Source organism: Brassica rapa, chromosome A05 (genome assembly GCF_000309985.2).
Source record: "Brassica rapa cultivar Chiifu-401-42 chromosome A05, CAAS_Brap_v3.01, whole genome shotgun sequence".
NCBI classification, from domain to species: domain Eukaryota; kingdom Viridiplantae; phylum Streptophyta; class Magnoliopsida; order Brassicales; family Brassicaceae; genus Brassica; species Brassica rapa.
The window spans coordinates 3,078,782-3,093,601 of NC_024799.2; the positions used below are offsets into that span (position 1 = coordinate 3,078,782).

Sequence of the window (14,820 nt, forward strand, 5' to 3'; positions counted from 1 at the left end):
TGAAAATATACAAAATTATATATTTTCTTAATATATGTATAAACCTATAACGACAACTAAAAAAACAGAGATATTATACGTTAACTGTAATCTTCAAGTTAGTTGAATGAAAATGGCTTTCAGCACATCTCCAATCCAACACCATTTTTTTTTTCTAAAATAGAATAAAAATAACTATAGAGTAAAAAATACTCCAACTCTATTTCATTTCTTATCCATAATGAAATTTACTCCATAAATAGAGTATTTTTTTTTCATTCATCACTCCATTATGAAATGAAAAATAGAATACGACCAAAATACTTTTACTCTATATTTATTTTTGCTTCATTTTAAAATAAAAAATAAAGTCTTACATTGGAGATGCTCTCAGTGATATCCATATATAAATGCTAATTAACACAATTCACTTTACATAAAATTATTGCAAGTGTTTTTAATCTCTATTTTACGAAATATAGAAATTTGATTCAAAAAGAGTTAATGTCTTGTTTAAAAATAACTGAAGTTATTTAAAACGAACTATATAATTTATAAGAAATACTATTCACTCCGTTTCAGATTACTTGTTGTTTTAGACTTCGGCAAATATTTAATTTTGTATATTTACTAGATAAAAATATCATTACCACATTTCAACCAATTCAAAAATATATTAAAATATAAATTCAATAAATTTTGAATTGAAATTATAAAACGACACTTATTTTGAAACACAAATTTTATCCTACCACGACAAGTAATTTGAAACACATGAAGTAATTTACAACAAATAATTTAAACTGATATCAGTATCACTAAACCTAGACTGATTTTATTTTAAATAAAAACATCATGATATACTCAAAAAGCTATATATATATATATAAGTATCAAAACTATATTTTCGAAGATAATATCAACAAATTTGAACTCTCCAAGTTATCCATTAAATCTAATCTATTAAAAGAGAGTCCTATTTTTTATCTACTGGTAACAAGTCATACTAGGACCATCTAAAAAATTAATTAATATGACATATTTTATTATTTACATTAATAATAAAATAAATATAAATATAAATTTATTATTAAGTATAACAAATTCTGTTGAGAAATAATCTAACCAAATCTTACCAACCTTCTAAATATTTTTATAAAATAACATTTAATTAATTTCGTAAATACTAATATAACTTTATAATTCAATGTTAATTAAAAATTTATTATAAAACAAGAAAATAAACTTCTATACTATTTTTTATATATTTTAATTATATTATGTATTATATTAAAATAGAAGTACTATATGAATTAAATATGGATAAATTTATCTATTTTATTTTTAAAATAGTTTCATTTAAATAAATTATCACTCATTATCAAAATGTGTTAAAATTTGTAAACTATATTATATTTTTTAGAAAAATAAACTTATAAACATAAATTCATTAACATAGGTTAAACTTTTATATCTACAACTACATATTATTTTATTTTTTTATTTTGAAACTCTCAACAATATATTGTTTAAAAAATAATAATATACAAAAATATAATAGTTTATAACTAACCTTTAGTTCTTATACTATTTAAAAATATGTTATTAGAAAACTATGAAATTTTAATTATTCATTCAAAATATTAATTACAAGTCAGATTTTAATTATAAATTTAATATTTATATTAATTATAAACATATTCTGAGAGATGTATAAAAATCTTACCGAAATTAAAATTATTTATATAAAATAATGTATTAATTTAGTAACAAAACAATTTCGAAAATCATATAATCTTCCACCTCAAATATAGTTGTGTAATTTTCAAAACAATTTTAACAAAATATAAAATTAAAAAAATAAGTATGCAAACTTAAAATGATAATGTTTTAAATTTTTCAAAAGGTATAATCATAGATAATAAAGAATAACTTCTTGAAATGTAACACGGAAAAATAAACTATGTTATAAAAATTAAAGTAATCTAATATTTTGAAGTTTTAATTTAATAACAAAAAAAAACTTAATATCATAACATCCAAAAAATATTCTAAATCAATAAAATTTACTAAAATAATATGATGGATGCTACCATGTATACAATTTACTAAAATCATAGATTTATATTCACAATATATAACACTAAAATTAAAATTATATACTTAAAATGTTTATAATAAATCAAAAGTATACATTCATAAAATGAAAAATATCCGCACGAATGTGCGGGTCAAAATCTAGTGTGGTTTAAAACCACTGCTTCAAACCAGTGGTGATCATTACAAACTGAAGAGTAACGAGTGAAACATATAACCCAAAAATTGAATAGTGGTCCATCATCTTATCTTAGCTAATAAGCATATAACCAATAATTTCATACAATATATCTGTTCATATTCACTCTAAATTCACCTAACACACTCTCATATCTTACATGCGTCTCGACACCTTTTTATACAAACAAAACAAAACAAAAATATCAAATTATCAGACACATTCAGAAATAAGGAAACAGTTTCCCAAAGTACAGGGGCTCCATTTCAGTAATAACTATTAAAAAAATGAAACAAAGACACATCATCATCTGATTCATGAACCTCTTCTCTCCATCCTCCAACTATAAATACATATCCTCTACACATTCTCTTCTCTCATCACTCTCATTAGCAATCACACACCAATTAACACACTGAGAGCTTTGAAAACAGTGTAAGCAAACATGCCTTCTCTTGAGAACTCTGTAACCGTAATCTCAAGAAGCAGAGTCTTCCCTGACCAAAAGTCAACCCTCGTTGACCTCAAACTCTCCGTCTCCGACCTCCCCATGCTCTCTTGCCACTACATCCAAAAAGGCTGCCTCTTCACGCGCCCTCATCTCCCGCCGCACGCGCTTCTCTCCCACCTCAAACACTCCCTCTCTCTGACCCTATCTCACTTCCCTCCTCTCGCCGGCCGCCTCTCCACCTCCGAAGACGGCCACGTCTTCCTCTCCTGCAACGACGCCGGAGCAGATTTCGTCTCCGCCGCCGCGAAATCCGTCCGCGTCGGCGACGTGATCGGCGGAATCGACGTTCCGGACGTCGTCAAGGAGTTTTTCACTTACGACAGGACTGTGAGCTACGACGGGCATAACAGACCGATCCTGGCCGTTCAAGTGACGGAGCTAAACGACGGCGTTTTCATCGGTTGCTCCGTTAACCACTCCGTCACTGACGGAACGTCGCTGTGGAATTTCATTAATACATTCGCTGAGGTGTCGAGAGGAGCTGGGGGGAATGTGACACGTCATCCTGATTTTACGCGGGAGTCCGTGCTAATCTCACCGGCTGTGCTGAAAGTACCTCAGGGTGGGCCCAAGGTAACGTTCAACGAGAACGAGCCGTTACGGGAGCGGATTTTCAGTTTCAGCAGGGAGCAGATTCTCGAGCTGAAAGCGATGGTGAACAAGAAGAGAAGCTGGACGGTGGGTAACGGCGAGATAAACGGAGTCGAGGTGTTCGGGAAGCAGAGCAACGATAAACTTAACGGAAAAGAGAACGGTAAACTAACGGAAATGTTGGAGAGTTTGTTACTGAGAAACGACGTCGTCGCGGTGGAGATCTCGTCGTTTCAGTCTCTGTCCGCTTTGCTCTGGCGAGCGATCACTCGAGCGAGGAAGCTTCCGAGCTCCAAAACGACGACGTTTCGCATGGCTGTGAACGTTCGCCACCGTCTGAGTCCGAAACTTGACCCGGAGTACTTCGGGAACGCGATCCAGAGCGTTCCGACGTTCGCGACGGCGGGGGAGGTTCTCTCTCGGGATATACGGTGGTCCGCCGATCAGCTCAACCGGAGCGTGGCGGCTCACCAGGACGGGAAGATTCGAGACACTGTGGCGGATTGGGAGGCGAATCCGAGGTGTTTTCCTCTCGGGAACCCCGACGGAGCGTCGGTGACTATGGGGAGCTCGCCGCGGTTTCCGATGTACGATAATGATTTCGGGTGGGGAAAGCCGGTGGCGGTTAGAAGCGGGCGGGCGAATAAATTCGACGGGAAGATCTCTGCGTTTCCGGGGAGGGATGGAAACGGGAGCGTTGATTTGGAGGTGGTGTTGGCGCCGGAGACGATGGCTGGGATTGAAACTGACGGCGAGTTTATGCGTTACGTGTCGAAGAAGTAACGGAGTTGATTTAATAACGTAACGGTTTGCCTTTTTTTAATTATTAATCTTGTGTTTTGATGAACTTAACAATGTAATATTGTAATGAAATTCTGTAAGTTGACTCCATAATGTTATACATGTGTTACATTTCACTTTGGTTCTTGCTTTGATCTGTACAATATCCTTGATGACCTAGATAGCGACAAATCATCTTTAAGCGATCTGACAAACTCTTGTCAGAACCTAGTAAGCTCCTGTGTTTGTCAAGGAACGTATGCTGTTAAGCATTCCTTCCTCTCGATATAGCTGTTAGTTTTGGTGCCTAATCTCAGTGCGTTTCTATCTCTCTTTGACTCCTCGTGTTGCTACGACGAGTGATAAACAGCATGTACCTGTGGAAGAGTACAATGGTTCATGAGAACAATCTCTAATGCAAGTGACATAAGTTATAGTATCTAATGTGCTTTTGTTATAAAATACATACCAGAGGTTTGCGGCTGTCACGTTCTCCTCTTAATCTCTTACGAAACACTGACTAATCATGGTCTTCATATACAAGAGATACTCTTTTGTTGTCTCTCCCCCTCTCTTTCTCGTTCTTTTTCAACCCCTTTCCAAAAAATCATAGAACCTAATTCTAAACCATGCCAACAACATATGCTGAAAACAGCTCTCGTGTTGTGTGTTGTGTGTTGTTGTTGTGTGTTTCCACCTATGTATGTTCACACTTTATCCTGAGCTTCTACTCATTTTAGGACTGTTTTACCAAACACTCTTGGTAAAACAGAAAGCATGGACATTTGAAATAGGATACAAAAAACGCATCATCAACATGATGTGAATGACCAAGAAAGACGATGATGGTTAACACAAAAACAGGTCTTGTAATATTGTAAACTACATTATAGATTTAAGCCCATTATACTAGAGCCAGTTTTGGGTTAAAGCCCATGAAACTGTGTGGTCATAGGTAAGAGCTTGCTTCCTTCCTCTCCTCTTCTCTTCTCACATCATATCAATATGAACCGAACACGCAACTCGAGAGAAGTAGGGGGCTTAGAGCATCTCCAATGGTGTTCCCACCATTGGAGTCCTTAAGTGTATTATACTATTATTTTTTTTTTTTTTAAAGTTAAGGATTCTAATGAAATTTGTATGTCCAATAGTGTTACTATGAATGGAATCCTTAAGAATAAAAAATTAATAAATTTTAAAACATGGGAAAAAAGATAATTTTTTTAATATTTATTTATTACATGATTAAACATATAAAATGACAATAATTATTAATTTTCATCTCCAAATTTGTTCCAAATATTCTCAATTAAATCATTCTTCAATTGATGATGTATTTCCGACTCGCGAATCTGAATCCGAGTGGCACGCATTTCATTGATGCTTGGAGGGATGTCGGTACCACGAGACTTATGCACCCGTGAACTGCTGGCTACATCTTCTTCTTCAAATTCAGATGGATCGTACTGAGTGCCGTATCCATCTCGTTCATTTTCGACTATCATATTGTGCAGTATGATACATGCTCTCATTGTCATCCCTATCTGTTGCTGATCCCATGAAAGAGCTGGATTTTTTACAATCGCAAATCGAGCTTGTAAAACTCCAAAAGCCCGCTCCACATCTTTCCGGGTTGATTCTTGAAGTTTAGCAAATAACTCTGCTTTTGGACCTTGAGGTAGTGAGATAGATTGGATAAATGTTGACCAGTTTGGATAAATACCGTCCGTGAGGTAGTACGCCAAATTATACATGTGTCCGTTGACCACGTACTCTACCCTCGGAGCCCGACCTTGAATAATGTCATCAAAAACAGGAGACCGATCGAGGACATTAATATCGTTTAAGGTACCTGGTAGACCGAAGAAAGCGTGCCATATCCAAAGATCTTGTGAAGCTACTGCCTCTAACACAATTGACGGTTTTGTTGATCCCCGGGTGTACTGTCCTTTCCAAGCCGTTGGGCAATTTTTCCACCTCCAATGCATACAGTCGATGCTTCCTACCATCCCCGGAAACCCGCGTATCTCTCCAATATGGAGTAGTCGCTGAAGATCCTCGTCTGTCGGTCTTCGTAGATACTCATTACCAAATAACTGAATTATTCCTTCATTAAAATGCTTTAAACACGAAATTGCCGTGCTTTCACCAACTCTGAGATATTCATCAACCGCGTCAGCTGCAGAACCATAAGCAAGGAGACGAATGGCGGCTGTACATTTTTGTAGTGGTGAAAGACCAAACCTCCCCGTGGCATCTCTTCTTTGTTGAAAGAATGGAACGTGTTCTGAGAGGCGATGGACAATACGCAAGAATAATTCTTTATTCATACGAAAACGGCGTCTGAATAAATACGGCGGAAATGTCGCATCTTCACTGAAGTAATCATTCCATAATCGGTTGTGTCCGATTTCGCGGTCTCGTTCTATATAAGCGCGTTTCTTCGGCTTAGAGGGTTGGGCTTCCAAAATGTTGATGTAGGTTTCATCTATGATATCGTCGATAATTTCGTCCAATCTTTCTTCAACTTCATCGGATGACGATGATGACATTTTTTTAGTATCTCCTGGAAAAAAATTATGGTTCGTTTAACTGAAAGAAAGAAATAAAAGAGACACTGCTTTTGTAGACTTTGCTTTACGTCTTCGAACTTATTCCTGCAAATAAATGAGATCAAACAGTCACAACGTTATACAAAATGGCTTTAACAATACCAAAGCAGAGTACACATACTTACCAGACATGTACATGACCGCGAAACCTAAAAGAACGGTCAAGACTGAGACCATTATCCTCATATAGGGCTTCTTGACCGCCCATACGCTCTTCTTTTGCTCGCAGACGGTCTTCTGTAGCTCACAAACTGTCTTCTGTAGCTTAACCACGTTCTGATCACACTGAAAAGCTTGATCCTTAAGCAGCCTCATTTCTCTCTTAACCTCAGTCATCTCCTCCGTAACAGCTACGTCCCACCATTTCCAAATGTGGCATTCCCCATCATCCACATTGGGGCAGGTGTAGTACCTTCTCCCTGGATCTTTATGCGTGTGAGATCTGGCAATTTCCGGCTCAGAACCACAGTAGCAAGTCGTCGGTATTCCATCGTCAGCCTCGGGTGAAGGTGTGTACTGAAACGACTCTGCAATGTACAAACTACTCTCAGCTTCATCCTTGTAAATTTGAGCTTCTGCTTCAAGAAGATACGTCAAGTCAAGCTCGTCTGATGAAGAAGGCTGTGTGTATGAATAATCTTGTCCCATGATGACTAAACCTGAAAAAAAAATGTTTACGCAGTGAGAATAAGACAAACAAACGCAAAAGACATGAACAGATTTATAGCAACACATAACAAACATATAACAAACAAATGAATGACCACCCGTTCCATCTCTGAAACCATCAAATTATTTTCGGGTTGAACCCCATAATCGATTGAAAACCGTTTATCAAAACATCCCCAAATCTTTTCGAATACACCTAAGCCGAACCCAAAGTCGCGACCCAACTAGAAACCCTAATCGATTCAAAATACAAATATGAAATAGAAAACACGAATGAGAACGAAATCAATCTCCCCAAGAAGAAACCCTAATCGATTCAAAATCCATATATGAAATCTAAACCACAAATGAGAACGAAATCAATCTCCCCAAGAAGAAACCCTAATCGAATCAAGAGAGGAACCCACTGATTTACCTGATCTTCGCCGAGGATCGGAATCGCCGTTGAGCTTTTGTTTTTCCTTCACCGTGATGATTTTTTCACCACAAATAAACACGAGATTATTCAGCGTCTCAAATGCCACGTCGATAAGGATTGGGTATCGAAAACCTCTTCCATAAGGATTAATCCTTCTCAATACGAGCCCATTTATTATTATTATAATCCAAAACCCATAAGGACTTGGGCTTAAGGATTCGATAAATACACCGTTGTAGTTGCTCTTATCCTCAAAGTCTCCGTAATATCACTCAAGTACAAAGGTTATATCAGTCAATTACCATCCAAACACACAACTCTTCAACGTGTTGTTCTCTTCGAGTGAACAAGCCCATCTGAAACGTAACAAGAAGTCAAGTAAAACATTGGGGGGGGGGGGGGGGATGGAGAAGAAGCTCCTCCGTCTACACACGCCATCATCACCGACAAGCTCCTTTTGATTTCAATTAGAAGCGAGGGAAGGTAATCACGAATCATGTCGCACGCTCTGATAAATGGATTGGCGGGAGCTGGGGGTGGGATCATTGCTCAACTCCTCACTTATCCTCTCCAAACTGTAACCATTCTCTCTATTCTATTCTTCGTCTTGTGGATGGGATGATAAAGCTTGGATGGTGTTTGTTTTGTTGGGAAATTAAGGTAAATACACGCCAACAGACGGAGCGAGATCTCAAGAGGGAGAAGAAGAAGAAGAAGCTTGGAACTTTCCAACACATGTGCCAGGTAAGCTTCTCTCCTCAATTTAGAGCAACTTCTTGAATTGCTCTGATTTTTTTTTTTTTTTGTATTGAAAGGTTGTGAGACAAGAAGGATGGGGGCGATTGTACGGTGGTTTGGCTCCGTCTCTTGTTGGAACTGCTGCTTCACAGGTTTACATTTTGTTTTTTAAAGTTTAGAAGAGACCATCTTCTCTAAGTTGCTTAGCTCACTCTTTTTTTTTGTGTGTGGATGAGGGGGCAGGGTGTGTACTACTACTTCTACCAAGTGTTTCGTAACCAAGTTGAAGCTGCTGCTCTTAAACAAAAGAAGAAAGGGCTTGGTGATGGATCTGTTGGCATGTTTTCTTCACTCCTAGTCGCTGCCTTAGCCGGGTAAAAGAGTCATTGATTTCGTATATGCTCAGATTTTGATCTGTTAGCAATGCATAAATTGTTGCAGAGTAGCACTTTCGTGATTCAGTTCTCTGGTCGTCATTGCTGATGCTCTTATAACTGCTGCTTTGTTTAATGGATTTTACTAGCTGTTTGATTGTAAAATCTGGTGGTATAGATGTATGATTAGGCTTCCGTGGTTCAACAATGTTTAATTTTTTTTTTTTTCTTTTCTGAATTTGCATCTGATGTCTCATTTGAAGTATTGATTAGATCTTTCTGTGTGCAGATCAGTTAATGTTCTTATGACGAATCCAATTTGGGTGATTGTTACACGCATGCAGGTATATCTGTGATTGTTCTTGTCCTCAACTCCTATTATCTGTTCATTTCTCCCCCCCAAACTCTTCTTTGTGTATTATTAATGCAGACCCACAAAAAAATGCCAAAAGGTTTACAGACGGTCCCCGAGCCACCTTCTACTGATGTAGAAGCTCTGGTTCCAGTTGAGCCTCGTCCATACGGAACCTTTAATACGGTATATGAGGCAGCTTCACGTATTTACAAACCAGAAGAGCAGCTTGAGTGATTAAGACAGTTTTTGTAAGACCTGATGCTTGAACTCTGTTTCAGATTCGAGAGATTTTCGATGAAGCTGGAGTGACTGGCTTCTGGAAAGGTGTTATACCGACATTGATCATGGTATGCTTTTGAAACTTACTCTTTTACTGTTTGTGTTTGTAGGTGCATTTTCTGACTGTTTTTTTTTTAAATTACAGGTTTGTAATCCAGCAATGCAGTTTATGTTATACGAGACAATGTTATCAAAGCTGAAGAAAAAACGTGCGCTCAAGGGTAGCACCAACGTGACGGCTTTGGAGGTTCAGACTCTTTATCTTTTTTTTTGTTTATTTTGATAAAAGATGTTTCTTGCTTCTTTGTTACCATTATTTTCATATTTTCTTGCCCCTATAGACATTTCTACTAGGAGCTGTGGCTAAACTCGGAGCTACAGTCACAACTTATCCTCTCTTGGTTGTGAAGTCACGACTTCAAGCCAAACAGGTCACTACAGGGGACAAAAGACAACACTACAAAGGTTTATTTTTGTTTCCTCTTCTTGTTAGAAAATGCCACAAAACTCATTTCCTGATTCATGGATCTTTGAATCACAGGAACGGTGGATGCGATTCTGAAGATGATACGATATGAAGGGCTGCACGGGTTTTACAAAGGGATGAGCACAAAGATTGTTCAGAGCGTTTTCGCTGCTGCTGTTCTGTTCATGATCAAGGAAGAGCTTGTCAAGGGTGCTAAGCTTCTGCTCTCCAACGCCACTTCTATCAAGTCCAAGCCTTCTTGAGGCTCAATCCTACTATGATTTTAGAAAATAAGATTGAAATTTAAAACTTCGAATAATTTATTGATTAGTTATTTGCAGTTGTTTATTTTATTTCCTGCAATCTTTTCATACTTCTTACTATACATTAATTGATAAGTCACTTAAATAATTTTTGCTTAGGTACCACTCATATAAAAAATTGAAAAAATTATTATAATTTGATTAGTTGATGACTTGTAATTTTTATTTATTTTAATTACGTTAAAAAGAGTATAAAACTAATTAATGTTAGTTGTCAATAACTCAATAATATGTATATATTAAATTAAAATCTTAGTTACTTTTAAAAAAATTTATAATTTGATTTGTTGATTATCAAACTAAATAATATAAGGAATCTTATTATACATTAATTGAGAAGGCTGCTCTTCAAGGCATTCTTAGATGAAATTGGCAGTCTCTGGAGGACTCAACAACTTGCTGATAAACCAGCCGAAATCTTCTACAGCACCGAGTCTCAAGGTGGTGGTCAAGAAACCATGGTGTAAGTCTCTTTGCTCAATCCAAAACAACACTTCATCAACGACACTTGGGTCAGTTTTTACGTTTTAGAGTTTTACTTGGTGTTGTCATTGATTTCTAACACAATTTTGTTTTTTGTAATCTTTGTAAGCAGGAGGCAAAAACTATCTTAAGACGTAACTCTATTTTTATAAATCTTGATCTCATGCCAGTTAAGCAAACATAAGAATTTTTTTCTCGTTTTATTTATTTAATTCTAAACATAAGAATCAAGATGCATGTTTACAAATATGTACATATTTGGTTGCTAATGACATTTATGGCATATGGTGAGTTGTTTTTCGTCACTTTTAACTCATTTTTAGTTATGATGAAGTTTAACTTTTCTTTTTATCAAAGTTAACTTGGAGCGCCTGAGTAAGACAATAACACTATCATACAAATTCTACTAATCCCTTTGATGAACCCGACAAAACATCAAAAAAATACAAAACCAAATATTGCCCATATAAGTGCGTAAATATTTTTTCGAACCACTAAAAATGAAGATTCTCCTATATATTCAACAAGAATTCACTTAAATGAGTTTTGCTTACATGTCGATCATTTTGTGAAGTCTTAAGAAAATTATTATAATTTGTTTGGTCGATAATTTTTAATTTTATTTTTGATTTAAAATAAAAGATAAATCTGGAAACAATTAATATAACTTGCAAAAAATCTAAATTATATTATAAATAAAGATTTATGGTAACTAATTTTTGAAATTATATAAAGAATAATAACGTTTGATCAATTCTTATTTATATTTATAAACTAATAATATAACGAACACAACTTTTTATAATTTAAATTATTTTAATTAGATCTAAAATAAAAAAGTAAGTCTAAAGCTAATTATTATCACTTGCTAAATAACCTAAAATATATTACAAATAATAGTGGTAGCTAATTTCAAAATTATAGAAAGTGTTATAATATTTGATCAATTCTTTTTATATTTATATACTACATAAAATAATGAATAGAAAACAGTTTATAGAAATTTATATAATGATTTCATATTCATATAAAAATATAGTAGTATCTATAATAATTATTAATCTCTTATATTTTTCATATATGCTTTATAAATAATTAGACTTTGAAGATTGGACAAATTATATTTAACAACTTTGATTTTTTTTTGCATTTAAGTCAAATAATATACTGAATGATGTAATGTTATGATTGAATGAATTAGGTAATGTTATGATTGAAAATAATTCTAAGATGAATTTTTGGTTCATTGATTGTATTTTTTATATTGTTATTTAGAGAGAGAAATAAATATTTGGGAAAAATATATAAAACATTAGCAAAAATTTAATAAAAAAAACGAAATGATGACGAAAAAAACAAGAAGAGCCCGAAGAAGATACATATTAGGTATTGGAAAAGTTAATGTGATAATTACATATATAATTGCACGGGCATTTGTTATTATTAAATATTCATCAGTTATTTTTATATCAAATTTATGGAAACTTTACGACTAGTTTTCAAATTTTCTGAAGTTAAAAATTATATTTTTAATGTTTCTAATTATTATTCATACAATAATATATCTGCGAATTTGCGGGAAACCAACTAGTATTATTGGATTGGACTGTTCTATATCATAAAATTTGGCAGATTTTTTAAATGTTTTTCATATCATTTTTTAATTATTTTTGGCATATAATCTCTCTACAAAATAATCAAAAGTTAATCCTCAATATATTGGATCCAATCTAATTGTATAGAGAAACAAATCTTCAGCATTTGATTTAAGTTACAGACTTAAAAGTAGTCAAATATATGATGAAAATATTGTTTAATTAGTTGACAAAAATAGGTTTAAATGTTTAATTTGACTATGAAAAGTAACAAATAAAGTAACTTAACAATGCAAAACCGGAAATAAAAAATGTAACAAATCATGAAAAATAGAGCAATCCTTTTAAAGCCCATTACAGCCCAATACATGTATCGACGAAACGGCGTCGTATTAAACCAGTATTGACTATTGAGTATTGACTGAAACGTATCCTCTCCGAGCTCTATCAATATATCGTCTTCCTCTCTAGTCTACCGATCTGGTACTATTATCTGAATCCGATCTGTTCGCCATGGAAGAGAAGAAGGCAGAATCGACGAACAAGAACGTTAAGAAGGCGAATCTGCTGGAGCACAACTCGATCAAGCACATCCTCGACGAATCCGTCTCTGACGTAAGAGCCTTTTTGCTTTTCCTCCATATCCTCTGAATCTGTTTCGATTACGATCTAACTACTTTTTTTTCCTTTTTGATGCGTAGATCGTTAAGAGCCGTGGATACAAGGAGGACGTGAGGCTGAGCAACCTGAAGCTGATCTTAGGGACGGTTATCATCGTGGTTGCTCTCGTTGCTCAGTTCTACAACAAGAAGTTTCCGGAGAACAGAGACTTTTTGATTGGATGCATCGCATCATATCCTTTCTTATTGCTTTGGATTGATTGATTTTGATTGTGATTAGGATTAGCTTTTGAGAAACTTCACTGTGTCTAGAGTATGACTATATATTTGGATGGTTGTGGATAAGATGTTTAGGTTCTTTGACTATGACAAGTATGTAGTGTTGAATGGGGTGTTGCAGCTGATTCTGTACACTAAGGAGAAGAATGCCATTTTGTTCACCTATCCTCCTGAGGTTAGGTTCTCTGAACTGCTGAAAGTTGATTTTTTCATTGATAAGCAATTTTTGATTGTTTGTGTTTTTTTTTTTGCTTTGACTAAGTTCTTGTTTTGTGTATGAGGCAACATTCTTTGATTGTTTGTGTTTGCGTGTACTGTTTTGTAAGGAATTAAAAATGTGATTCTTCTAGCCTGACATGTTTAGTAGTGTGTGCATATCTTAGGACGCCTCTGAGCTTTGGGAGAAGCTACATTTCAATGTTTTTGTTTGATTTGGTAAATTCTTTGCAATATGACTCTACAAGTTCTAGTTTCTGTTGGTGTTTGCGATTTGTTCAGTCTTGTTCTTCGAAAACATAAATATTCAACTAAGTGGACGGTTTTGGAATGTAATGTGGGTGGTTTTCCTCTCATTCTCACCAGCTTGAACAAGATTATCTTATATAGTTTGTATCCGAGAGGATTAGATTTTTCCGAACATTTCATTTTCAACTCATTGGTTAGGTCTAGAACATGCAATAGGAAGATCTACTCCATTTTGTTTTGCTGAAACCATTTCAATTGGAAGACACATACTGGTTGTAATCTATGTTCTCTGGTTAACATACATGCACACTTTGATTCGTTTTGCTACAGTTTGAGAATGTTCTGTTTAGCTCATCATTTGCTACTACATTCAAAATCTTACAATTTCAGTTGGTTGAATACGCAGGGATCATTCACCAGCACTGGATTGGTTGTGTCTTCAAAGTTGCCGAGATTCTCTGATGAGTACACTCTCACCATCGACAGTGCTGATCCAAAATCAATCTCAGCTGGGAAGTCTGTCCAACTCACCAAAAGTGTCACCCAATGGTCTCTCCTCTCGCTCACTCTCTGCATTTTTTTCTTACACGCGCTCATAAACTGAAGCTTATGTATATGGTGTTTGTGTATATCTCAGGTTCACGAAAGATGGAGTTCTTGTTGAGGGTTTGTTCTGGAAAGACGTGGAAGCATTAATCAAGGACTATGCAAAAGAAGAACCAAAGAAGAAGAAATGATGATGATATGATATTAAAGAGAAAATAATGTTCTTACAACTCCAAAATGTATCGTTTTAGATAATTAAAAATCGATGGCGACATTTGTTTAGAGATGACAATAATATTCCCGATAAAGAATATTCCCGTTCTCTTTTTTGTTATAACCAAAAAAAAATCGAATTAATCTGAGATTCTGGACAACAAAATTAAAAGGGTATCTCCAGCAAAGCCAATGGCTCACATTTGAAGTGCATGACATAAGTTGTTGGCTACTTTTTTATATTGTAAA

At 35.1% G+C, this 14,820-nt stretch overlaps 4 protein-coding genes across 4 annotated transcripts; 3 read left to right on the top strand and 1 right to left on the bottom strand.

Annotated features, from left to right (window-relative positions):
- The first annotated feature begins 1,549 nt into the window (after window positions 1–1,549).
- On the top strand, window positions 1,550–4,281 carry LOC103866991 (uncharacterized acetyltransferase At3g50280). The gene has a single exon (XM_009145015.3). The coding sequence runs from the start codon at window positions 2,700–2,702 to the stop codon at window positions 4,137–4,139; it is 1,440 nt and encodes a 479-aa protein (XP_009143263.1). The 5' UTR covers window positions 1,550–2,699; the 3' UTR covers window positions 4,140–4,281.
- A 1,058-nt stretch (window positions 4,282–5,339) lies between these two features.
- LOC103864256 (putative nuclease HARBI1) lies at window positions 5,340–8,080 on the bottom strand. The gene is made up of 2 exons (XM_033292378.1): window positions 7,833–8,080; window positions 5,340–7,407 (listed from the first exon to the last, which is right to left on the bottom strand). Exon 2 carries the CDS (start codon window positions 6,686–6,688, stop codon window positions 5,408–5,410), a length of 1,281 nt encoding a protein of 426 aa, XP_033148269.1. The 5' UTR covers window positions 6,689–7,407; window positions 7,833–8,080; the 3' UTR covers window positions 5,340–5,407.
- A 64-nt stretch (window positions 8,081–8,144) lies between these two features.
- On the top strand, window positions 8,145–10,468 carry LOC103866993 (peroxisomal nicotinamide adenine dinucleotide carrier). The gene is made up of 10 exons (XM_009145016.3): window positions 8,145–8,412; window positions 8,496–8,579; window positions 8,651–8,725; window positions 8,817–8,947; window positions 9,237–9,291; window positions 9,378–9,485; window positions 9,581–9,649; window positions 9,727–9,828; window positions 9,923–10,046; window positions 10,123–10,468. Exons 1-10 carry the CDS (start codon window positions 8,332–8,334, stop codon window positions 10,308–10,310), a joined length of 1,017 nt encoding a protein of 338 aa, XP_009143264.1. The 5' UTR covers window positions 8,145–8,331; the 3' UTR covers window positions 10,311–10,468.
- Window positions 10,469–12,820: 2,352 nt separating this feature from the next.
- LOC103866994 (probable signal peptidase complex subunit 2) lies at window positions 12,821–14,685 on the top strand. Its single transcript, XM_009145017.3, has 5 exons — window positions 12,821–13,063; window positions 13,150–13,301; window positions 13,441–13,522; window positions 14,219–14,361; window positions 14,450–14,685. The coding sequence occupies exons 1-5, from the start codon at window positions 12,962–12,964 to the stop codon at window positions 14,547–14,549; spliced, it is 579 nt and encodes a 192-aa protein (XP_009143265.1). The 5' UTR covers window positions 12,821–12,961; the 3' UTR covers window positions 14,550–14,685.
- The last annotated feature ends 135 nt before the right edge of the window (window positions 14,686–14,820 follow it).